General features: G+C 33.0%; 4 protein-coding genes across 10 annotated transcripts; 1 reads left to right on the top strand and 3 right to left on the bottom strand.

The window, feature by feature from the left end:
- Positions 1 to 99: 99 nt before the first annotated feature.
- Positions 100 to 3,054, bottom strand: LOC139087507 (serine protease inhibitor 2-like). Of its 3 annotated transcripts, none has more exons than XM_070636335.1 (9): positions 3,016 to 3,054; positions 2,912 to 2,948; positions 2,531 to 2,637; positions 2,102 to 2,215; positions 1,348 to 1,428; positions 683 to 1,288; positions 570 to 624; positions 389 to 484; positions 100 to 334 (listed from the first exon to the last, which is right to left on the bottom strand). In XM_070636335.1, exons 2-9 carry the CDS (start codon positions 2,931 to 2,933, stop codon positions 201 to 203), a joined length of 1,215 nt encoding a protein of 404 aa, XP_070492436.1. In that variant the 5' UTR covers positions 2,934 to 2,948; positions 3,016 to 3,054; the 3' UTR covers positions 100 to 200. The 3 variants fall into 3 exon arrangements, with proteins under 3 accessions (XP_070492436.1, XP_070492437.1, XP_070492435.1); XM_070636336.1 differs by having other exon boundaries at positions 2,912 to 2,938; positions 3,016 to 3,048; XM_070636334.1 differs by having other exon boundaries at positions 2,912 to 3,047.
- A 951-nt stretch (positions 3,055 to 4,005) lies between these two features.
- On the bottom strand, positions 4,006 to 8,799 carry LOC139087439 (serine protease inhibitor 2-like). The gene is made up of 8 exons (XM_070636242.1): positions 8,625 to 8,799; positions 8,061 to 8,206; positions 6,330 to 6,443; positions 5,339 to 5,419; positions 4,676 to 5,281; positions 4,519 to 4,573; positions 4,361 to 4,456; positions 4,006 to 4,302 (listed from the first exon to the last, which is right to left on the bottom strand). The coding sequence occupies exons 1-8, from the start codon at positions 8,644 to 8,646 to the stop codon at positions 4,169 to 4,171; spliced, it is 1,254 nt and encodes a 417-aa protein (XP_070492343.1). The 5' UTR covers positions 8,647 to 8,799; the 3' UTR covers positions 4,006 to 4,168.
- Positions 8,800 to 13,965: 5,166 nt separating this feature from the next.
- Positions 13,966 to 24,705, top strand: LOC139087455 (uncharacterized). Its single transcript, XM_070636259.1, has 4 exons — positions 13,966 to 16,471; positions 21,424 to 21,542; positions 23,053 to 23,585; positions 23,644 to 24,705. Exons 1-4 carry the CDS (start codon positions 13,966 to 13,968, stop codon positions 24,647 to 24,649), a joined length of 4,164 nt encoding a protein of 1,387 aa, XP_070492360.1. The 3' UTR covers positions 24,650 to 24,705.
- Positions 17,665 to 22,697, bottom strand: Sap130 (Sin3A-associated protein 130). Of its 5 annotated transcripts, none has more exons than XM_070636223.1 (6): positions 22,556 to 22,697; positions 19,571 to 21,942; positions 18,960 to 19,345; positions 18,602 to 18,899; positions 18,431 to 18,535; positions 17,665 to 17,965 (listed from the first exon to the last, which is right to left on the bottom strand). In XM_070636223.1, exons 2-6 carry the CDS (start codon positions 21,914 to 21,916, stop codon positions 17,825 to 17,827), a joined length of 3,276 nt encoding a protein of 1,091 aa, XP_070492324.1. In that variant the 5' UTR covers positions 21,917 to 21,942; positions 22,556 to 22,697; the 3' UTR covers positions 17,665 to 17,824. The 5 variants fall into 5 exon arrangements, with proteins under 5 accessions (XP_070492324.1, XP_070492326.1, XP_070492325.1 ...); XM_070636225.1 differs by having other exon boundaries at positions 19,571 to 21,937; XM_070636224.1 differs by having other exon boundaries at positions 22,560 to 22,697.
- Positions 24,706 to 24,725: the final 20 nt, after the last annotated feature.

Raw genomic sequence — 24,725 nt, 5'->3', positions numbered from 1 at the left:
ATGCTATGATAACAATTAAGATTAATAACTCTAAATATAATTTTATAGATAAGATTCCGTCGGGATTCCCGACACTATACGAGCATAAACATTTCGCAATAAAATTCAAAATGTAAGCTTTATTTTCTTTTATTTACAAATCCATTAAGGCACAATAAGCTATTTTTATTTAACGAACAGTTCATCATATTTCATCCTATTTAATATTCTGGGTTTGATACTCGTCCAGCAAATAATTTTGCACCTGTTGTGTCGTCTTCAATAAAGAATATAAACGGATGATCAGCAATAAATTCAATTGATTCGGCTCCAAATTTGCTAACTTGCTCAATATCTAAATTAGAACTTGCGTAAGTATTTTTCATTATTTTGTAATAATTGATCATACCTGTGGTTGATTTTACAGTAACTCCTTTCTCATCGACAGCAATTCCTAATCTTTGAATGATGTTTGATACTTTAAGCTTGCCTTGCGAACCTCCTCCTGTAAGTATTAAGGTTCAAATTATTCTTAATCAGACACTTTCAGTTAAGGTTTCCCGAAGTCTCAGTCTCAGCTACTTGCTTACCTCTAGCAAATAGTGGGAATGTTGCTGAACTTTCAAAGATTTCATTGATTCCGATCTAAAATTGGTAAATTCCAACAAAATCTCAAAATAAATCAATCAAAATACAATCTTACTGATTTTATGTCATCATTCAAGCTTATTGAGGCATCAAATTTAAATTTAGGAATTACAACATGGACTTCAGATTTTTCCAATCGACAAATGTCATTCCTTAGAATATTAGAATCAAGTTTCTCAGTCACAGCATCAGCACCATTAATCGCATTTGGTAGGATAATAAACATTGAGAATTTCTTGCCTTCATATGGCATTCTGAGAATCTGTGCATTTAAATCTTGTGAATTACAGTAATGAAAACTTCCGGTCTCTTCCATAAATGTCTTAGAAACTTTCGTGTCTGGTGCTGTAAAGAAATCTCTTGATGCTGTTGTGTTGAATGGAACCGTCCATGTTCCTTCAAAATATAAAGCACTAATAAGGATTAAAATTGATCTTTGAATATCACTATTTAGGACTACATCTCCAATCTTTCCATTTGTTGACTCTTTAATCCAATTATTGATCAACTGTGCAGAACCAGCAACATCACTAAAGTCAGAGCTGACTATTTTTGAGTTATAAAAATGCTCAATAGTGGCACCAAATCTTTGATTAATGCTAACAATTTTATCGACGTAAAGTCTATTGGCAAAATTAACATGATATGCATCGTTGAAGCTCTATAAATGAAATTTAAATTTTAGATTAATGGACGACGTGATAATTGGTGTCTTCGAACCTGAATTGACTCTAAGATTGCTGTGAAATATTCTTTAGCAGAATTGAGATTTTTACTTTCTGGTAAAACTTGATCTAATTGCTGGAAAGAGTAAATAATAAAGTAATTAGGTTTTCATTGGTTTTCACAATTTTCAGGTACAGCTTGATGGATGCATAAGAGCTTGAAGTCGACTAGGATTTGTTCGAAGTCGAGTTGAATTTTCCATACAAAATTCGAGTCGACTTCAAGCTCTAGGATGCATGAGTAGCACCAATCGATTATTCGGCCAAAAATCTGGATCTAAGTTGGAATGACTCATCATTGATATTTGTTACAACTTGAATTTGACTAGAATCATACGCCGGATTTGGATCAATTAATCGAAGTATTTGGAATGAGACATGGGACGGGAGTAGAATGCTAATTTCTGTCTTAATACAAGAGCTCGAAGTCAAGTCGAGTCGACTCAATCGACTTCGAGTCGAGTCAAGTCTGTCAACCTTCGAGCTCTGCTTATTTTTTATACCTGCAAATCTAGTGTCGCTAATGTACGCTAATGTACGCTAGAACATTGCTACGTCGCAGTATTAACGGTAAAATTTTAAGTGACATCGACGGTACCTTGACTACTGATTTGAATCATTTTTTACTGTGGAGTATTGAGCTGATTGTTTCAGTCCCGACTGGACAAAAATTCATTATAACTAGTTATGGGCAACTTGGTGATGACTAGTTCTAGCGTATTTTTGTCCACTTAGAAGTTAGTCCTTACCATTCTTGTTTCTGAGTTAAATGTTTGTCCAGCTGCTTCAGCAAGCAATGTTAGCAGGAATTTAGCCGACAATGGTGAAATTAGAACATTGCTTTGATGAGATTTTAAAGCTTGCTACAAAAGATAAATGAGGATTTGTTAAATTTTATTTAAATCATCCCAGCAGGCAAAGAGGATGCTATCTAGACTAAGCTTACAGCACGCTTGCAAGCATGCCTATTTAGTATATGTAAACAAAGCAGGCTCATGCTTATTGCCTGTTAAGGATTATCATCCAAGTGGACAAAAACATGTTGGAACTTGACATTGACTTGACATTAACTTGTCGTCAAGTATTTTTGTCTACTCGGGCACTTCCCCTAATTGCCAACAAACATCCTTTCATGGTACAGAATCGGTATCTTTGTCTGTTAGGATTCATCTACTCACCTTAATCAGCTTCCAGTCAAACTGATCATGCTTATTTTCAACCTGAACATAATCATCGGAATTGCTATTTGCTTGAGAATTTGATGCCGCAAATAGTGACAAAATGCCTTGAAAATTAACAAATAAAAAAGAAGAAGTCCTCAACTTTAATAAATTGATGGAAAATCCTAGAGTCTTGAATTTTAATGCTTTTCGGGGAATTACTTAAAATTGTATTATGCTTTAAGCCGGTTATTTTGATTATCAGTCGCATACTATGAATCTAATTTAATTATCAGCTATAATAGCTTGAACATTTTTAAATAAACAACCTCAGGTTGTATGCAAAATAATTAATAAGATTGTGGATTTAAAGAATTAGCGAATTTTAAGTAAACTTACAGAAAACTGCCAAAAGTTTCATTATTACTGAAAAGAACTAGTTAGTTTAATGCCTTTGATTATAATTTTCTAAGGAATTCTGTTAAAAAATTGATAATTCTTACGCAGGTTGAAATTTTTAATCTTTTCAGTCAGAAGTCACACTAAAGACTGATTTTGCTTTATTTTGATTATTTTGAGAGAAGAGAGACTACAAACAATCTGTGTTGAGTAAACCGGCTTAATTTTGCTACTTTAGAGAGTTGAATACACTGCAATATATGTTTACATTGTAATATGTGCTGCATTCTGTGACTACAGGTTGCAATCTAAATGCATTTGTATTGTCAACCTTCCCCGAAAAGCATACATCATGAAAAGCTGGAAAATAGTATGGCCAGGTCAGAGTGACTTTGGCTTCGAGGAGAATTTGTCAAAATCCTGTCCCACGTTAGAGTTATGCTGACATGACGAGATTATTTGTCAACTTTTTCACAACGTTTGCCTTAATTAACTAAATCTCCGAATTGCAAAAGAGGATTAATCGATCCAAAATCAAACACCAAGCCGGTGGGACCGTAGCGTGATTAAACTGGCTTCTGGGACTCTAGCATGGGATTCTAGCATGGCACTCTAACATAGCAACAAGTCAGAATCACGCTGGCATGAGGATGAATTTTGGATCAATTAGCCGATTTTTTGCCATTTGGGTTCACAACCTGTCCGAGTAGAAAAAAATACGTCTTAACTAGTTGATGCCAAGCTAATGTCCAATTGATGACTAGTTATAACGTGATTTTGTCCACTCGGGTTGATTGTCCCCTGGCCCACGCTACTCTGGGGTCATTTTTTTCACGTCGAATTTCTTTTGGGTTAGATTTTATAGCCACATTGTAGGACTGCCATCCTTCAAACGAGCTAATTTAAATAGACTATTAAAATGTCTTTTATAGTTTGTATCCCGGCGAATGGATGGATTTCCAGCATTATAAAGAGATACTAGATACAGTAAACAACTCTTGAAAATCAGTCAGATTCAGAACTCAACTTCAGCTTCCTCAATCCTTTTGCTTCAACATGTCCCATCAATTAATCAAATAATAAAAGACCAAATGTTTTATCTGTTATAAAAAAACCTTTTTATTTCAATTTAAAGTCATAAAATAAAGACAAGTGCTTCTATTTCAATTAGGAAATGCAATTAAAAAGGAACTTTAGTCATTATGATAAAGAAACTTTTACTTTTATGATGGAACGACTTCTCTTATTAAACTTATTTTAGTAGTCTGGGTTTGATACACGACCGGAGAACAATTTTGCACCTGTAATGTCATCTTCAATGTAGAATACGAATGGATGATCAGCAATGAATTCTTTTGGATCACCGCCGAATTTGTTGACGAGTTCGATTTCTGTGGATGTAAAATTGATGTCAAATAAAGTTAAAGGAATCCAAAATTGTCATCATACCTGTTGCTGCGTATGCAATTGTGCCTTTTTCATCAACAGATATTCCTGATTTTTGAATAATGTTTGAAACCTTCAATTTTCCTTCTGAATTACCTCCTGTAATTTAATAAAATGAACATTTAGAACATTGAACGTTTAAGTGTTAACTTGAATCTTACCTCTGGCCAATAATGGGAATGTTGCTGTATTTTCAAAGATTTCTGAGATTCCAAGCTGAAATAAATAGATTTTTAGTGAAAATTGCCAAAATTCTTACTGTTGCGACTCAAAAAATCAACAAGTCTTTAAGGCACAAGCCATTTTCAATCAACTTACAGCTTTCGTGATGTCATTCAAATTAACTGATGTGTCGAACTTAAATTTAGGAATAACAACATGGGTTTCAAGCTCATCCATATGCCAGACTTCATTCTTAAGAGCATTTGATTCAAGTTTCTCTACAACGGAATCAATTCCATTGATTTCTGATGGCAAAACGATGAACATTGAGAATCTACGTCCTTCATATGGTAATCTGAGGATCTTGGCATTCAAGTGACGTGAGTAGAAGTAATAGAAATTTGATGTTTGTTCCATGAATTTCTTTGCTGTCTTTCTTCCTGGTGCTGTAAAGAAATCTCTTGAGATTGTCTTATTGAATGGGAATCTCCATGTTCCTTCAAAGTAGAGAGCATTGATGAGGACGAGAATTGACTTTTGGATGGCATCTTCTGACACTAAATCCTTAATGTTTCCTCTTGTTACATCCTTAACCCAGTCATTAATTGTTTTAGCTGAATTGCGAGCATCATTGAATTCCAAATTAATCACATCAGCATTATAATTATGTTCAGCAATGGAACTGAATCTTTGATTGATGTTGACAATTCCGTCGACGAAGATTCTTGTAGCGAAGTTGACGCGGTAGGCTTCATCGATGGTCTGTAATAGTAATATGTAAATATTGAGCTGTAAAGTACCAAAAGAGATCAAACTTACGCCAATTGATGCCAAAACCTTCTTAAAGTATTCCTTAGCATCATAAAGATTCTTATTGTATGGCAAAACTTGTTCAAGTTCCTGAAATGTAAAGGAAAAAGAGTTTAATGCTAATGGATTTTTTACATGATAAAATGAAAGAATTTTTTCTGTTCATGTTTTCGTAGCTTCTGAGAATTGTGCAGGTGTTCAGGTTTTGTCTGACAAGTAAAAATGAAATTTGAGCATTAATTCCTGCAGAAATAAATGCGATGTAGATTTATCGTGGGAAGATCTGCTTATCATAAATTAATGGAATGTATAAATCATACAAGAGTTGAGTTAAATCCAATAATGTCGTTATTGTGGCTGTGACTCGGAAAGCATGCGTGATTGAAGTAACCGTAAATTGGGACGCAAGTCCTCGTGACCCTGACTCAAGGCATAATCGATCAAATTCATCCTCAGACCAGAGTCAAGTCGATTTGGTGTTGGATTCTTGGTTATTTCTGTATCGTGTGCTTTCTGGAAGTAAACACATAGGAAGTAGTCTTTAGATATATCCACAAATTGTTTACATCCAGGACAAATCACAAAATATCTTCCATTTCAGTGCCTACTTCAATCCAAGGAGCTTCCCATCATTATTCTACAAATCTAAATCTAATGTCTTTATATTCAATAGAATCCATCAACTATTAAAGACAGAACTTCCAACAAAGAACATTCCATTAAGCATCATATCCATAAGCAATTCTTCAGACACATTAAAGTCCACATACTGCACTCATGCATGCAAATTCACAATCTTCATTAATGTCTTTCTCTAATGTTCATTATAATTTTTTCTAAAAAGGAGTGTACCTAGCATGCAGCACATCATCATTGAATAGTCATTCATATACACACCTCATAAATATAAATTAATTTATTTATAGTTATATCTCTTTTAAGCTCAACCTGTCCTCAATCCTCATCGCTACAAAACGTAAACATTATTCGTGTCACTCACCCTTCTTGTTTTGGAATCAACTGTCTGTCCTGCTGCTTCAGCAAGCAATGTAAGGAGAATTTTTGCAGATAACGGTGAAATTAAGACATTGCCTGGTTGTGCTTTTAGTACTTCCTAGAAAATATAAAAGAAGGAAAAATTAAGTTTATTGTTGTTCCTTATTAGCGGTTGCCTGTATGAATGTATTGACAATTTTGCGGAGTTTCTCTTTGTCCTCTCAGAGAGGCAAGTAAGTGATTGGTCACTAAAATGAGAGTGCAACTCTTTGGGGAATTTTGAATCTCGAGTTTTTAAAATTTAAATTTGTCAATAATATGTTTTTCTTAGAAGACAAACTAATGAGTAGCTGCTCGTGTAGATTTGGTCGCGTATCAGCTTACTGTTGCTAATAAATATGACTAATTAATTAGAGAATGGCCTTAATCAATTAATTGAATTTTTGAGTCTTCTAAGTTGGTATTTGATAGAAGATCTGGGCCTAAAGTTGTGCTCATTGCACCTTGGAGTTGGATTTAGATCCGTTTTTATGGAGAAAATTGCGGTTCGCAGAGTTGTGTCGCTCAGGCGGCTAGGTCAGGATTAGAGTCATAAGTTTACATCCCTTCGAGTGGGTCTGATCCCGCTATAAGCTGTATATCTACTGAGTGTACTGAATTAAACCTAAGTGGCGCACCGACACTCGTTAAACAATCATTAGCCGCGAAACAACCAAGTACAATTCTGGGTCTCTATGATCTGAATAGCTAAAGGATATTTTTACTTCCCTTGTGACGACGAATGCACTGTGATGACATTTAACCACTTTAATGCATCTTAATAAACACAGACCATGCATTATAATGAATTAGTCATGAGTTAGCATTGCTAATACAATTGAGTACGGTCATAAAAGTGAAGTTTCTTGTATTTATTCCTAAAAATTGACAATAACAAACTTTCTTTTGTGCACATATTACGATATGCAGCACTTAAGTATCACATCGAATGATAAATATTCTCTCATCTGCTTGGAATTTCCATACATTTCATGCCCCCAATCATCAATTTTTAAACTAATTTAATTATGAACTTAAAATATTGTTTTCAAGTTAGGTATTAAAGTATATATTGGGAATTCCCCGACATATTCTCGTTTAGTAGTCGGTTCTGCCGAGAATATATTTAAATATTCTCGATGATAAGGTTGAATAAATGTATTACACTTTATAAGTATAACAAAATCTTGTTATTATGATTCTGTGTCTTAGTGTTGAGGTAAATGACCTTCTTAGTGGTCGATAATGCAATGCTGATTTGCATAATAGACTACAAAGAAGAATATATCCAGTTTATGTAGAAGTCGATTGATAAGATCTTGGTTCTGAGAGTTTAGAATCTTATAACTGTGTTTATGATCATTTTGAAGTGATTTGTACCAAGTAGCACAAGCCTGGCAATGGGTTCAAAATCCAGCATCAGACCGACGTGATTCTGGTGTGACGTTGGGTTTTGGATTGATTAATCAACTTATGATGTTCGGGTATGTAGTCTGATTAGTGTCACAGTTTTCCCGAGTTGACGAAATTACGTTATAACTGGTTATATGAAGTCAATGTCCAGTTAATGACTAATTCTACCGTATTTACAAATTATATCCAAAATACTGACAATAGCTTCTTCCAAGCTAACCATTACTTCAGAATATGAATCCGACAGCAACAATCATGAATCTGCAACTAAATGACAACTTACCTTTGTTAATTTCCAGTCAAACTGATCTTGTTTATTTTCTGGTTGTACATATTCATCAGGATCAACATAAGGCTTTGGTGTCGAGAATAAACCTCCATGTGAGGCATCGTTTTGTGCACTAACAATGGCAACTAATGCCGCAAGACCTTCAAAAAATGAAAAAAATATTTGTCCATTAAGTTTAAAGTTCTAAACAAATTTTGTTGCATTTATCTTTAGTTGAGTCAACCTTGAACTTAAATGTACACATGTATAGGTACAACTATGTGTTAAAAGACATTTAAAGCCGGTTTTACTGTCTGATGATGAAACATAGAGTAGAGTAAAGTCTCAGTTTACATAAAGTGACTACAATATTTGTTTTTTTGTAAACTTTTTTTTTTTAATAATTTTTGATAAGTAAAAAATATGGAAATGAAATTGTGATTAAGCATCGCTGGGTATTTCTATAGCCTCGTTATCATAAATTTGATTATTATTCAAAAAGTCACAAGTGTCATTTCTACTCTTTGAACCATTTCTAAGTCAATGATGCTTAAAATCTTGAAATGTTGATTAACTTACCTAATATCACTAAAATATTCATGGCTAAATGCGTTAATTAAGCTTATAAAGTCCACTAATTGATAAAAACTACTAAAATTCTCTTAAATTGATGAAAAAAAATGATTATTTTTTTAGGCTTCTCTTCTCTTTCCTCACTACTCTCCAGTGAGAAGTCACACTACACACTGATTTTAAAATTCAATGCGAAAACCAACTTAAAGACACATTAATAAACAAACAAGTCTAAAGAGAAAGACAGAGAGAGAAGCATGAAAAGTTTTAAAAAGAGAATTATTGGGTATTCCCCAGAGAATAATTTGTTTGAGATGCTAACTTAATACAAACTTATCATCGGACTTTTTTAAGAATGTATAAAATTCAGAATTATGATTAAAAGACATGATTCTTATCCAGATATTCTTTAAATTTTGTCAACTAGAATAGAAACCACAACAAAAGATTAATAGCATAATGGAATGAGCTGTCAACAAAACTTTCCGTTAGCATTGCTCATTGACTAATTTTCACAATGTATTAATACTGTATTTTACTGAAGGCTAATGACGTCTTGATTGATTTCCATTCAAGTTGTTTATGACGAATTCCTTCAAAATTGTATGGATTTCTAGTGAAAAGTAAGTGTAAATTGTTAATAGTTGTGAGCTTAGTTCTTTTAGTACAATTGAATTCTATTTTAAGTTTTATGGACATTTTGTTCTATACATTAAGGTCAGTAGTTCTACTAATCTCAATATGTATGTCCCAAAAGGTGTAAACTAGCTGCTTTATGAGTGTAATTTAAGTATACATTTACTTTTTTGTGAAGTTCTAGTGTAAAAGCTGATGATCAATGTCCTATTGACAAAATGGCTTATAGGAACATTCCCTAGACACTATCATGTTGTTAATATGCTTATTCGATCAAACTGTCTGTAGGAGTAATAGAATCCTTTCAATTTACAATTGTTTATCAATCTACATCTAATCTAGTTTCGATCTTCTATAGGACTCGAGCTTCAATTTCGTCTTTATCTTGTAGATTATTCAATTGAACATGTACACTTTTGGAAAAGCATAGCTCATGACAGTGATGAGTGACATGTGCAATTTTGTGCAGACAATATTTTTTGGCGATTACTTTATAAAGACATTGGATCTAATGTCATGAGACGGATGTCGTATCATACCGAAGCGTAATTTCGGTAATGGCTTACTATTAAAGTTTACCGCAGAAAAGGAACGGTTGCACATCACCGTCTTAGATGACAAGACTCGAATCGTTGATTTTTGAACTACCACACATAATTTAAACCAAGCGCTTTGGCGATTACTTTATAAAGACATTGATCTACATTCCTCTCGAATTCTATGTGCCACGGCACACCTTGGTGGTAAGTCTTGACCGAAAGTACACACGGCAGACGGTTCATCACACACTGGTGCGCCACGGCACATTGTTTGGGCAACTCTGAACTATTTGAAAGATTAGTTTTATGGATGCAAATCGCATCATGTTGTCCCTTAACGCTCAGGAATTGAAAATCACTCATTTTAGCTATATTTGATACAATTCAATTGCTTCAATACCGATTGTATTCATCAATACACTTGAAAATCCAGATTTTAGACTTGTTATTGTTTGAAAATAGAAAACATATCATTGAGAACTTTAGCAGATGACCAGACTGCACTTCAGTTCACATCCATTTCAACAATTAGCTAACTTCTTATACAAAAATAAATAATTGCTTCATAACATTTACAAATCAATTATTGCACTTCCGAAAAATAGCCATTTAAATTCACATAAAAACATAATTTAATCCGGAAATAAATTATTTAAAAAGCTCCAAAAAACGATATTGATCTTTAAAGCTATTGATATTATTTCCAACAATTTATTGGCATTAGAAAGCAAGTGTTTACATTTTTTTGCGTGAATAATGCGCGCACCTAGTGTAATAATCATGATATTGATAGAGAATTATGTCAAATTTTAGCTGTGAATTATGCAATATTTGCTTATGGAACCAATGATTCCGATAAAATGATTTCTATTTCACTATCAGCATAATGAATTTGATGTTTGTTACAAGCAGGCTTACAAGCTTCATTATTAAAAATGGTGTTATGCTGTTCAGAATTATGAAATTCGATTGTTATCTAGACAGAAAATGATAAATTATCTAAATGTTATTGTTTATTAGGCTTTGATTCATATTATGGTGTAATGTATTGACGACACAGTGTCTGGAAACTGTTTAACGTGTTTTGAGCATGTCTGAAAAATAGTAAACATTTTATTTTGACGAATAAATGCCGTCACTATGTTTGAAATTCCCAGATTGGGGATTTTACAGAATCGTGATTTGAGGTTGCATTCCTTTTAATGTTTTAAATATCTTGGTTATTGAGAATTATGATGCGATTCGAAAACTTGATTTAAGTAGTGAACGAGGAGCAAATCAGAGTGGTAGATGTATTTGTTTCTCGAGTTATCAATCTCGGACTGAATCTTGGAAACTATCAAGTCGGATTTAGGTAATTATCCATTTTGAAATCATTCAATTGGACTGGCTTGGTGTCGGATTCGGTTTAAATCTAGCACCATGTCAGTCATGTCGGCCTGCTGTGTCGGACTTTGAATCGATTAACCGATTTGTTCTATTCGGGAGAGCAATCCTAAGCCTCTAACCTATCCTAATATTGGTTTGATTATTTCAATTTTGCATAGATTTCAACATTTGCTGAATTAACAGCTGAAAATGATCAGTTCTGTTGATTACATCAAATTTATGAATTAAAGCATTATGTAAGAAAATAATTAAATAAAGTGATCGATAAACAATAAAGATATTGAACTAAATGTAGTAAAAATCTATACACCTTTACACTTGCCAGCATACGAAGAAAAAGCTCCAAAACGTTTGAAAAATTACCGGTAATAAAACCATTCACAACATTCAGTTAATTTACATTTCACAGAAGAAAAACAATCAAAAAATTAAATCGCAAATAAAAAGAAAATAAAGAAAAAAAATTGGAATTTTTCAAGTTTACTGCACTTTTTCTCATATCGTCAATAAAGTTGGTTTTTTTTGTAGCAATTACTCAATATTAATAACAATTGGAGTTGGACATAAATGATGTCATGATGGAATCTCCTATATTACAGTATGATCTGGCATTTTTGTTATTTTTTTCCTTGAATTACTTTATCTAATTGAAAAACTGGAACTTCTTTAGAGACCTCGACCCATTAACATCCCCTCTCCCCTACCTAAGAGCGTTACGTAATCAATGTACGTCCCCATAACAAACCATCACCAAAATTTTTCACATTTATTTTTCTTTTTATTGAAAATCGAATTTTTTGTTTTTAAAATAATGTAGAAAAAAAGTTATGAAATTTTCACCTTGGCTTCCGCTTAATTACATTACTCGAAAAATTATTGGTTGATTATTTTGGAACTTCTATGTGAGAATTATATTAAAAATTTCTTATGACTCAATTAAAAAATTTTATTTGCAATTTAATGATTCGATCGATAAAATTTGTTAATGGAGAGAAAGAAGTTTCCTCATTTTGCGGCTTTAAGCAATTGCGTAATAATTTCGTGTTTGTTTAAAGACTTGAGACACAATTGTGGCTACAGATAAAGTTAAGTGCACCAACCTATTATCACCCAATTGAATATTGATGGGAATATTCATGCTCTCAATAACATGAACAATATTAAAGCATAATCATGACAATATTAATGAATAAGTGATTAACACGCGATTGACTGATGGTAGACGTAATTGCTTCTTTTTTATTACAACTGAAAAATTAATTTCCGGTTTGATGGAATTAATAAGGTAAGAGATATTGTCAATAATTGAGCGGAGGTGTTGGACGCATTTGGTACTCTAAGCTTAGACCAGAAGTTGTGAAAATCTAAGGATTTCAGTTCTATTTTGTCTCTCGTCATTTCCATGTCCCTTTACACACATTTGCACAAATAAAGAAAGGACGCTGTGATGCCTTTATTATTGAGCAGTTCCTCTTATTTAACACAACCAGTTCACCTCAAATTAGGGTTTCCAAAAACGGGAATTTTCCCGGGAATTCCGGTAACGGGAACGGGAATTCCCGTACCCGATTCCCGAAATCTGACGGGAATATTCCCGAATTCCCGTTTCATTTAAAAAACATTTTAACCAAACTTTTTTGGACTTAAAATTTTCAATTCTTAAATTTTTTTCTGAAAAAATGTCTTTTAATTAATAATTTAAAACTTGTTTAAAACTAATGTGTTTATATACCTTATTTATTGAATATTTATTCAAGTTTTATCAATTTTTGCCAACAAAATGTTCAAAAATTTGGAGTAAATATTACCCGGGAATATTCCCGTTCCCGAAGGCCATTCCCGTTCTCGTTCCCGATTCCCGAAATTTCACGGGAACGGGAATTCTGGAAACCCTACCTCAAATCACTATAAAAGTGGCATAGCGTTAAATTTCATATATCCTCGGTAGTATAATGGTGAGTATAGCCTTATGGCTACAAATTAATATAAAACTTAATGTAATAAGCTTTTCCTCGGTAGTATAGTGGTGAGTATAGCCTTATGGCTACAAATTAATATAAAACTTAATGTAATAAGCTTTTCCTCGGTAGTATAGTGGTGAGTATCACCAAAAAAATGAATATGTTATTAACTTACCCTCATATTGCCAATATCTGTTCAACAACTTACCTTATTCCAACATCAAATCCAATTTCCCATCTGAAAATAACACAACAACAACCAAAATGAACCCTCAAATGTTTCAACATTTTTGTTGTTGCGAAAAATGTATTAATAAACATCAAAAATTATTGGCATAATTAAATGCCACACCAATAGCCATCACATGACAAACAACAGCAACAACAATCCATCACTGCATACTGTTTAAACATTAAACTTTTATGATTATGATTGTGATTAACGGCTCATTTAAAAATTGATCAGTCTCGATGTTCATTTCACCTGCTGAAAATGCTACCATGCCAAAAATATATTTCCGACCAAAAAAAAAGGTATTATTTAATGCAAAAATCGTTCCCCTCTACTAACCTTATAATCTACCCACTTTACCGACCACCGAAAAAAAATAAGAGTAATAGTGAGAAAAATGTTTGTCTGCAAGCCAAGTCAGATGGAGAAGAAAGCAGCAAAAAATCTATAAATACAGTAACGATCTCAAACGAAAGTGATAGTTTTATTTAAGATGTAAGTGCGATCGGGTCTTAATGAAAAAAAAATAAAAGCAAGTTTTATATTATAATTACAAATTGAATTGATTGACTAAAGCAAAAAGCAAAAAGATGCAGCATAAGAAAATGTATGAAAAGTGCATAATGTTGATGCTGTTATCATGTCACATATCGTTTAGTTATGAAAATGAAAGAGATGCTAAGTTAATGAAAAGTTTTGAAAGATATCCAATGAAAGTTGCATACATTAGTGGACAGCAACAGCATCAATATGGAAAATTGAAAGTGAAAAGTGTCAGTGATCAAAATAATCGAAAATTTAAGCGTGCAAATTCAGATAATGTTAAGGGAGAGTTGATTGCTCAATCTAGAAAGGATATCTTTAATATTCAGCATCCAAAATTCCATGGAAGGGATCGACCAAATGCTGAAGTTTTGATCGGACAGAATTCAACTGAATTGGGATCCAAATCATCAGAATTCAGCCCAAAATCATCAGAATTCAGTTCAAAATCATCAGAATATAGCCAAGAGTCTTCAGAATATCCTCAAAATCCTCTAGAATTCCCTAAAAATCCACCACAATCCTCAGACTACAGTTCAGAATCCCAAAATCCCCAAAAATCATCATCCGACCAACACAAACGTAATCCAATCAAAGTATCTCAACGAAATGACTTCTATTCAAAGCCATCACGCAAATACAAACCCGAAAAGAAATCCCACAACTTATCAAAGTCAAACAACGTTGAGGATATACCGCCTTACGTGCCAGACAATTCACCTTTTTATCCACTCATGAAACCATCACCGATTAATGTAATGCCAACACAACCGCCATCATTTGATGCCGTACGCAATTACGTACAATATCTTAAGATGAGACAACAGAAATTTTTCTCAGATTTTGACAATGACAAGGAACCACCGGTGGAATTAAAGTCATCACAACAAATATCATCACCGTACGAAGGTGAAATTGATTATTTTAAAGAACGTGAACAAGAGTTGGCACATGAAGCTCAATTTTCTCCCGTCAATTACATCAACAATGTCCAATCAACCGAAGATACAGAGGAACTTCCATATACAGTCGAGTCAAGTAGTAATGAAAGTGAAACAATGACAAATAATAATGAAAATTCCAATATTCATCGTGTTGATAATGACGATTATGCAGCTAATAGTGACGACTATAATGACAGCCATTACGCTGATTATGCCGATGAGACTGTGGAGGATGATGAGAGTGAAGTCGATGAGTCTAGAAACAATGAAAATTTTGTACCATTTAGATTATATGCACAAGTTCGTCATGTTGAGGCAGATCATCACGAAAAGCCAACTAAGTCCAATATTAAAGAGAAAGTCACACTGGCCAAAAAGAATGTCTATTACAAGGAGGAAGGATATGAAGATAAAAATTATGATCATGGATCGGAAAAAATTGATTATGATAAAAGAAATAAACAGCATAAGAAACGTGGTAAGCGATCAACGGATGATAATGATGATTATGATGTCTCGCAATTACCCGTTGCACTTGCATACTTTAAGAAATCAGAAATACCGCAATTAACTGGCGAGAAACTGTTCAAACATTTAGATGAGTTGATTAAAAATTCATCAATTTATTTGCCGGACGAGGATGATGTTAGACCTATTAAATTTGGACCTATTAGACCGTCCATTAAGTATCCAAATTATAGCATTTTTCCAGGCACAATTAGACCTCATTTAACAGCAGATCGGTACTCAGAAAGTTATCCAAGACTTAGAAATTCTCTTTACGCTTCCAAGAATGTCAAAGAATGCGATGAGATCGAGGATGACATAAATCCAGTTCCGAGTGACATCGAGGATGAAGACACGCCAACAAAATATAATAAATCCCCAAAAAGACTGAACAATCTTGGCGATAAGATTCAGTGCTATAGAGAAAAATATTTCGGAAAAGATCCATTCGATAATCCACTGTTTAAAGAGGATGAATATGTCGAGGCAGCAATTCCAATTCCTGTTAATCACATCGCACATCAGGCAAATCCATTAATAACAGTCTATGATGATGTCATTAATAATATTCGATCGGGAATATTGAATGATTATAAACAGAAGCGAGAAGCTGAGGCGACATCGACACAGCAAGTCTCAGTCAGAGCTAAGCAAGCACAGATCCCAAATTATAGCTCAGTTGCTGGAATCTCTAATCTACCAATATTCGACATCAACACATTTTTACCGAAATTTCGAGGAACTTTTAGTAAATTTTCTGAAGAAGACGACAGCAGTAAGGAACAGGAAGCAACAACAGTCAGGAATAACCACAATAATCTATCACTTGAAGATCAACAGCTGGATCCACCAATAAAACCAGTAGAAAAACCCAAAGTCAAGCGAAATAATAGCAATAAGAAGCACAAAGCAAGCATACAGCTCAATCAACTTGAGACACCACCTAAATTAGTATCCACACTGATAAACGTTCAGTCACCCAAAAATAACAAAAATCCAAAATATCGTCGATTTATATCACCAAATACATTTACACATCCAACGAAGCACATTACAACATTCTATCCACATCAACAGCCACCACAAATAGTACATTCAAATGGTAAATCCACTTACCGATTTAAACTTCTGTAATATTTTAATTTATTATATTAATTATTAGAAAATAAAATATATTTTTTTTAAATTTTAATTAGGGTAAAAAATATAATTTCTTGCGCAAAATGCAGTTGAAATTTTTAAATGCTCATAACTTTTGAACGGAAGCATGAATTTTACCAAACAATGTTTAAAAAAAATACGAATTCAGTGAATTTTCAGATTCCGCAAGAAAAATATTTTTTGGACTCTCCATTGCTTCAAAAATCGATCATTTATACTGTATATAATTTCTTGCGCAAAAAATATAATTTCTTGCGCAAAAAAATATAATTTCTTGCGCAATTTTGGACAAGTAGGCGATTGATTTTGGCGACACAAATCTTCAATTTTTGGACGATTTACCCTTTTTTCTGAAGTTGTTTTGCTTCCAAATGGTTTGAGGACGCTTTTTGAATATTTTAAAAATATTTCAGAGGTTGAAAACGCGAAAAAATTACCAAAACAAAATTTTCAAATTTTCGTGTGCAATTTTGGACAAGTAGGCTAACACAAAAAAATTTTGTTGTGATAATTTTTTCGCATTTTCAACCTCAGAAATATTTTAAAATGATCAAGAAGAATCCTCAAACCGTTTGAAAGGAAGACAGTGTATTAAAAGAGGGTAAATCATCAGAAAATTGATGTTTTGTGCCGTCAAAATTAATCGCCTACTTGTCCAAAATTGCGCAAGAAATTATATTTTTTTGCGCAAGAAATTATATTCAGTATAAATGATCGATTTTTGAAGCAATGGAGCATCCTAAAAAATTTTTTCCACCGGAATCTGAAAATTCACTGAATTCGTATTTTTTTAATCGACTTTGGTGTCAGCAGAGTTTATCGTTTAGAAGATATAAGGATTTCAAAAAATCACGTCAGAAAAAAAATTATTTTTTGGAGAATTTGTTCGCGCAAGAAATTATATAACGCAAGAAATTATATTTTTTACCCTAAACTTTTTTTTTTCATTCTTTTTTTTTAATTATCATCAATAGTCCTTAACTTATATCTCAATCAAAGTCTTAAAATTCTAGAAAAAAAAAACTTATTTTTTTTTCAACATTTCTTGTTTGATTTGTTTAAAAATTACATTTAAAGTAGAAAATGAATTTGAAATATTTTTTTTTAAAAAAAATGATATTTCATCGAAAAAAGTTCATTTTTTTTCATATTTAATCATGACTTATAGTTAATAATTTAATATTTATGAAGTTCTAGTTTAAAGTTTTTTTTTTTTTGTTAATTATATTTTCTGTACAATGATGTACAATACAACTTTCATGAAGTTTACATCTACCTTGCTAATTTAACGTTTTTACCTTTTTTTAAAATTCCTTTTTGATACACACCGATTTACAATGTCTAATGCATGCTCCTTATGCTCAAATATTTTCATTAATTGAGCTTTTGAATCATTAAATGAATCAACGATTAAACGACTACGTTGCATATTGCCCTGGATATTTAGAAAAAAAGGAAGAGAAATGAGATAATGTTAATTAATAAAATTTATGTGTGATTAAAAGTACTAATTTGGTACTGAGATTCTTAATTCCAGTAAAATTTACAAATTTGTTTAAAAAACCGTCAAAATTAATTTGAATTTTGAAAGTCAATACAAAAAATTTAAAATTCAAAAGTCCGTTAAATTAGTTCAAATTTTGAACTTAACTGAAAATTTCAAATTTTGAACTCAAAAAACTGAGCAACAGAAAGTCTTTGAGAAATTTTGAATTCAAATTACATAAATCCGTTACAAAATTATCTCTATTACTTGCAAATTTTCCACAATCTGCACTTAACACTTCGTTAAGCTTTTCTTTTTTTGGCAACAACAATTGTTAATTGTAATGCAATATATCTGTATCTAATTTATATGAATCAACAGCACCCAACGATAAAAAATTACATCATAAATTACCTTTATAAGTTCATTAATCTTTTCAGCTTCTGGACCAGATTCTTTTGCTTCTAAACGCTTCAGTACGCTTGTTAAAGTTTCCATTTCACACGTTTCGTCATTTATCTGATCAAAATGCACAAAGAATTAGTAACGATTCAAAAAAATTACTCAACAAAATCCGAAACTTACCACTTCATCGATTTCAGCATTTATCAAGTGAGTTTTCCAGCCATTGATGCGTTGTGATACTTTCGGTTGATTTGCTAAATCCATAACATTTGCACGTCGATCATCACCACGTACTCTTACGTCTGCATATCTCATAAAATGATTTGGTGCTGGCTTCCAATTTTGATTGTATGCATTAAGCAGCATAACAGTTGGCTTCTTTAATATTACATCGCGCTTCTTTACCACAATATTTTCAGTACTCTCAGCTGGTTCCGGTGGACCTGCTTTATCGACAACATCTGTTGATGGTCGTTCACTGTAAATAAACAAATTTTTACTCATACTGTATTTTTGTGAATATTCAATAACAACATACTGTGAAATTTTTTGCTTCTTTTTCGGCGTTACTGCTTGATCACTTAATTCACGCTTCACAGCACTTCCAAGTTTTGCGACCGTTTTAATAAATTTACTCAAATCAGTTTCATCTTGTGATTTTCTATTGAATTGATTGCTCATAATCATCGCATCTAAATCATCTTCCTCGGGACTTGGACTGTTTGGAATACTAACTGTCGTCGATCCGTCATCGGACCAATCGCCCTCAATATGAGCAGGACTACTTTCACGTTCCGAAATTACTAAGCCTTTTGGTGATGACGAAGCTGCTGCTACTGGAATCGGTTTTGATTCCTGTTTTGTTGATGTTGTTGGCTGCAAAATTGTAGATTTTGTTAGTATTGATTTTAAGTTTGCGGCTTTCTAGAATTATTAAAGTTTTTACGGATTTCAGATATGTTAACTTATAACAGTTTTTATGGATATATTTTTAAAAATTCAAAATAACGGCTTTCAAAATTTCAAAATTTGCAGAGTTCAAAAATTATTGATGAATTTTAAATTCTCAAAAACCGTTAAAATTTGAAATTTTTAAAAACCGTTACATATTGTTGGAATTTAAGCTATTCTTGATCAAGGACTGCTCACCTTAGTTGCCTTTTTAGGTATTTTAATTGGTGTCGTTTCATTCTGTTTACGAATTGCACTAACAGTTGATCTCGGCGATGCAGGAAGAGCAGTAATGACACTACTTTCAATACTAGTACTCTGAATCTGTTGATTTTGTTGTTGTTGCTGAGATGCTGCTTGTTGAATAATATTTCCAGATGTCATCGTTATAATTTGATGTTGTTGATTTTGTGATGATGAATTTTGACTCTCAACAACTAATGGACTATATCTTACAGTTTGTGGATGTGACTGAGATACTGATGATTGTTGCTGTATATTACTCGCTGAATTAGCCTGTGAGTAGCTATTAGCAATAATTGATTGAATCATTTTATCTGTATAACGGATATTTGGTGCTGACACGACTGTAAATGACGATGATTCATTTGTTGGAGTGGATATTGATGTAGATTTAGCCTCAATATTTCCATGAGACGATGATGATGATGGTGCAATAGATACAGATGCTGGCTCATAAAATACAGTAGTTCCAGAACTCGAAAATATTGTCGATGATGGCGTCGAGACATTAACAACTTGATTTGAATTTGTTGTTGACATTGTCGACGGAATTCGAGTTTGTATAAAAACAGATGTTGGCTGATTTGAGTTCTGTCCAGAACCGAGATTTTGTTGTTGTGATTGTACAAGTTTTGCTATTGGCATAATTGTTGTGGCTTGCATACTGCCAGCATTTGATGATAAATTACGATGAAGACTACTTGCATCTAGTCCGCCTGTATTTGCTGTTGACACTGTTATCGTTTTAATTGGAATATTTCCACCTCGTGCTGATATTTGTAATGGCACAACTGTTGACACATTACTGCCTTGTTGATGAAGATTACTTTGACCTTGAATGATTTGTGGAGTTTGTTGCTGTGAAACTGTTATTATTTGACTTCCACTTTGATTTGATAAATTTCCAATTTGTTGGGATGATTGCGTTGAATAAGATCCTTGACTGCCACCTTGAGATACTTGCAACTGACTTGTATGGGACTGATTCTGTTGTCCAGCTTGAATTGATGCGACCATTGTATTTGATGGAATTGTTGTCGTAATTGAATTACTTATTATGGTTCCATCGCTGGATACGGAGCCTGGCTGTAATTTACTAACATGTGCTATAATGCCAGGCTGTAATGTATTTTTAACTTGTGGATTAATTCGATTATTTACAATAATTGGCAATGTCATAACATTTGCCTGTAAGATCTTTTGATTTTGTTGTCCAATGACTTGCTGTGATCCAGTAACTGATTGATTTTGTGACGTTTGGACTTGAAAGATTCTTGCTGGAATTGTATTAGATATAGTTGTACTGGTTCCAGCGACTAAACCAGATGTACCACGATTTTGTGTCGTTAAAACAGTCGTTGGAGTTAGTCCAGGAACATTTGGTCTGATACTTAATGACGATGTATTTACTCTGATTCCAGTCGTTGGTATTCTTTGAATTGGACGAACTTGACGTGTATTTGTTACTGAATTGGCAATACCCATTCTTTGGACTTGACCTTGAATTGCGGTAAATGGCTGTTGCTGTTGTGATGTATAGACAATTGTGGCTGATTGTGGACGCTGTGGAAGAACTGTTGCTACATATGTTGGCTGCTGTGTCTGTCCAGAACCACCACTTGTTGTAACACTTATTGTTGTATTTCCACCAAGATTTTGCTGTTGATTTTGTTGACCAAAAATATTTGTTATTGTTTGAGCATTTCCAGCATTATTTGTGACTGTAACGGCACTAGGCTGTAAAATGTGTGTACGATTTTGAGTTATTGTAGATCTTATTAATTGTGTTGGGACTTGTACTTGCATAGCATTACCGCCAGCAACCCATGCAGTTCCACCTTGTGATAAAACAGCTGTTGGTGATGATGTTCTTGGCGTAATGGATCTAACAAATGCTGGCGACATTGTTGTAGCACTAACTGGTGGCGTTGGAGTTCTTATTTGCTGACCAGCTTTATTTTGTGGAATTGTACTTAATGTTGCCGTAACTCGTGGCAAATAAGTTGCTGCTGGTGATTTCGATACCGTAATTGTCGAACGTCCAGTTTGTTGCATTGGCGTCTTTAAAATTGTTTGTGGAACTAACTGTGTCTGGATAATTTGCGTTCCACTTGGAGTTGGCATTCTGACAACTCTCATTTGTGCCGGCTGTTGGATCGTTCGAAATGTCGGCTGTTGAATCATTTTGGAGTCATTTGCAGGCTTTACAATCACTTTACTTGCTAAATCAATCGGCAACTGTGTTGCATGGATTGTCGGCTTATTTTGCTGTATGGGACTTTTCTCATTTTCATTCGGCATTTTTGCTTGTGATTTTTTTTTCTGTACTAAAAATAATGTGAAGGAAAAAGAAAATATTTAGAAAATGGGGAACTAAAAATTGGCTCTTTATATTCACAGCTGTGGCTTGATTTTCTTCTTACTGACAAATATTTTATTACACGATTAATTGCTTATATTGGAACTGGATGTTATTATTTATCACGTAAACACTTTCATTAATTAATTAGATATTTTATTATCGATGTGTCCTGTGATTTACTTAATTTAATTAACCGAATTTTTCGTGTCAAAACATTTTCAATTATTTTTTAATAATAGAATTAATTTAAACTACCTGAGCATGTATAGTTTGCTACATAAAAAATATTATAGTTTAAATTAAGTATAATTAAATTGTTGAATATTGATGTGAATATATCGAACATCTGATTTTAGAACAGTCGGAACTAGCCCAAAGAAAAAAAAAATCTCGCGGTAATCCATAAATCCTCTATTATCCATACCAACTTTTTTATCTTAAAATATGCACGACATTAAGCCACATACAATGACTGCATTTAAATTAACAATATGCATAAATTTGCAAAACTTTTCACAAAAAAATAAAAAGTGAAGCCACATTTGAAGTTTTTTTCACATAATTTTTCAATCACTTACTTACACTTTTCCTTGATTAATTTATATTATTCTGATAACAGATATCTCAAATTATGACGATATCATGTTTTGACACAATTATTTTAACGTTAAACTGGTTTAATTCACAAAAAAATATTAGAGTCCAAAATCAAAGAACAATAAAAACCTTACAACTAGTAAAACTTTACAATTAAAACCGTAGAGTTTTTTACGGTTCAAAAAATTTGAATTTTTGAAAACTGTTAAAATAAGAAGGCTTTTCTTTTTTGCTTTTAGAGGCTTTTGGGGACATATTCAATACTTTGTGTGTATTTTAGAATCTTTTTCTTTTCAATACGTAATATAATAACTACACATTTCTGTATTTAAAGTAGTTTAAAACTGTTTAAAACATCAAACTCATTTTCCCGCTAAAAAGTGAACGTCACTTATGAATCATCCCCAAAACATGTAAACACTTGTCAAGTTGCTGCAAAAACAAATTATTTTATTATGATCAAAATTAAATGGAGGAGCTAGTAATAGAGATATCATCAGATGAGGAAAAGATCCAGGTGAAGGAAAAGAAGAAGAAATTACAAACATTAAGGAAGGACAGGAAGCAAGCCACAATTAAAAATTACTTCCAACGAACAAATGCACAAACTTATTTTAAGACTTTCCAAAAATCATCACTTCCGATTCAAAAGGAAGCAAATTTATCGATGACACAACTTCTTGAAGTCAAGTTAGAGGAAGAGGATAGAATATTGTCAGATTCACAGATCCAGCCAGGACCAAATATCAAATTAGAATGTATAACTGACAATTTGCAGAATCAAGTAGATCCGAGCAGAATATTTGATGAAATAGTCAATAAAATCTTTGCAAATCAAGATTATGCCAAGCAGGATATTAATATGGATAAATCACTTGTGGCTGTCATGAGTGATGAGAGTGACGATGAGGATGAAAATACAGAAAACAAAAAGTCCAAAAAAAGAAAGAAGCCTATATGTCCAAATTATAAAATAATTGAAGGATCATTATTTGCTGTAGATGCTTTCAGGTATGGCTAAACGATACTTTACGTCAATGCATTATTAACGCTTAATTCTGACTTTCAGGTACGGTGAGATCTCAGGTGTTGAGCATTATTTTCTTACTCATTTTCATGCTGATCACTATATTGGACTCAGGAAGAAGTTTTGCCACAACATTTACCTCTCAGAAATCACAGCAAAGCTTGTCAGACAGTTTATAGGCGTTGCTGAAGAATACCTCAATATAGTTTATGTGGATGTGCCGTTTTATGTTGATAATGTCTGTATAATTCCATTGGATGCCAATCACTGTCCAGGTGGACTTTTATTCCTGTTTAAATTCCCGGATGGTCGTAGTGTGCTACATACTGGTGATTTTAGAGCTAATGACGAAATGATTGAAAAATTACATAAATTTGAATGTCCACAGCTGGATCTTATTTATTTAGACACAACTTATTTGCATAGTAAGCGACGAATGCCATCACAAAAAGAGTCTATTGACTTTGTCCTGGATAATGTACAAAAATATCTCGAAGATTTTATTGGTGAGAAGTTTATCATTCTAGTTGGTGCCTACCTTATTGGCAAAGAAAAGGTATGGATGGCTATAGCTGAAAAATTCAATTTTAAAGTATATCTCGAAAAGGAAAGATTTAAAGCATTTAAGGAAATATGTACAGCATCAGTATCACATTTTAAGTTCTATAAAAAGTATGTCACGTTAAATGAACAGGAAGCTGAAATTCGTGTTGTTAACATGCTGCAAATTTCTTATATTAATCTCAGAGACTTTCTCAGTGAGAATCAGGATTCATTTAATACACTCTTAGGTATAACAGCAACTGGATGGGGTGACAATAAATACACGAGTGGCCGCATTTCAATTATTCAGTGCCAATATTCAGAGCATTCAAGTTATGATGAGCTGGAGAAATTTATAGTCAATACGACTCCAAAGAATGTCATCTCGACAGTTCCAATACGACCTATTAATTCTGATATAACTGCTGAAGTTCCAAAAGAGTGGCTTACGGCGGATGGAAAAAGGAAGAAGAAAAAGCAACAAAAACTGCCATTAAAAAAGTGAAAGTATTAATTATTATTCTGTAGCTTAATAAAATTATAATTTATTTTATAATCAAATCATCTAGTTCCGTCTATTA

This window comes from Chironomus tepperi, unplaced genomic scaffold (assembly GCF_022539635.2).
Source record: "Chironomus tepperi strain 1889 unplaced genomic scaffold, CSIRO-AGI_Ctep_v1 contig_123, whole genome shotgun sequence".
NCBI classification, from domain to species: domain Eukaryota; kingdom Metazoa; phylum Arthropoda; class Insecta; order Diptera; family Chironomidae; genus Chironomus; species Chironomus tepperi.
This window is presented reverse-complemented; position numbering and strand designations above follow the sequence as displayed.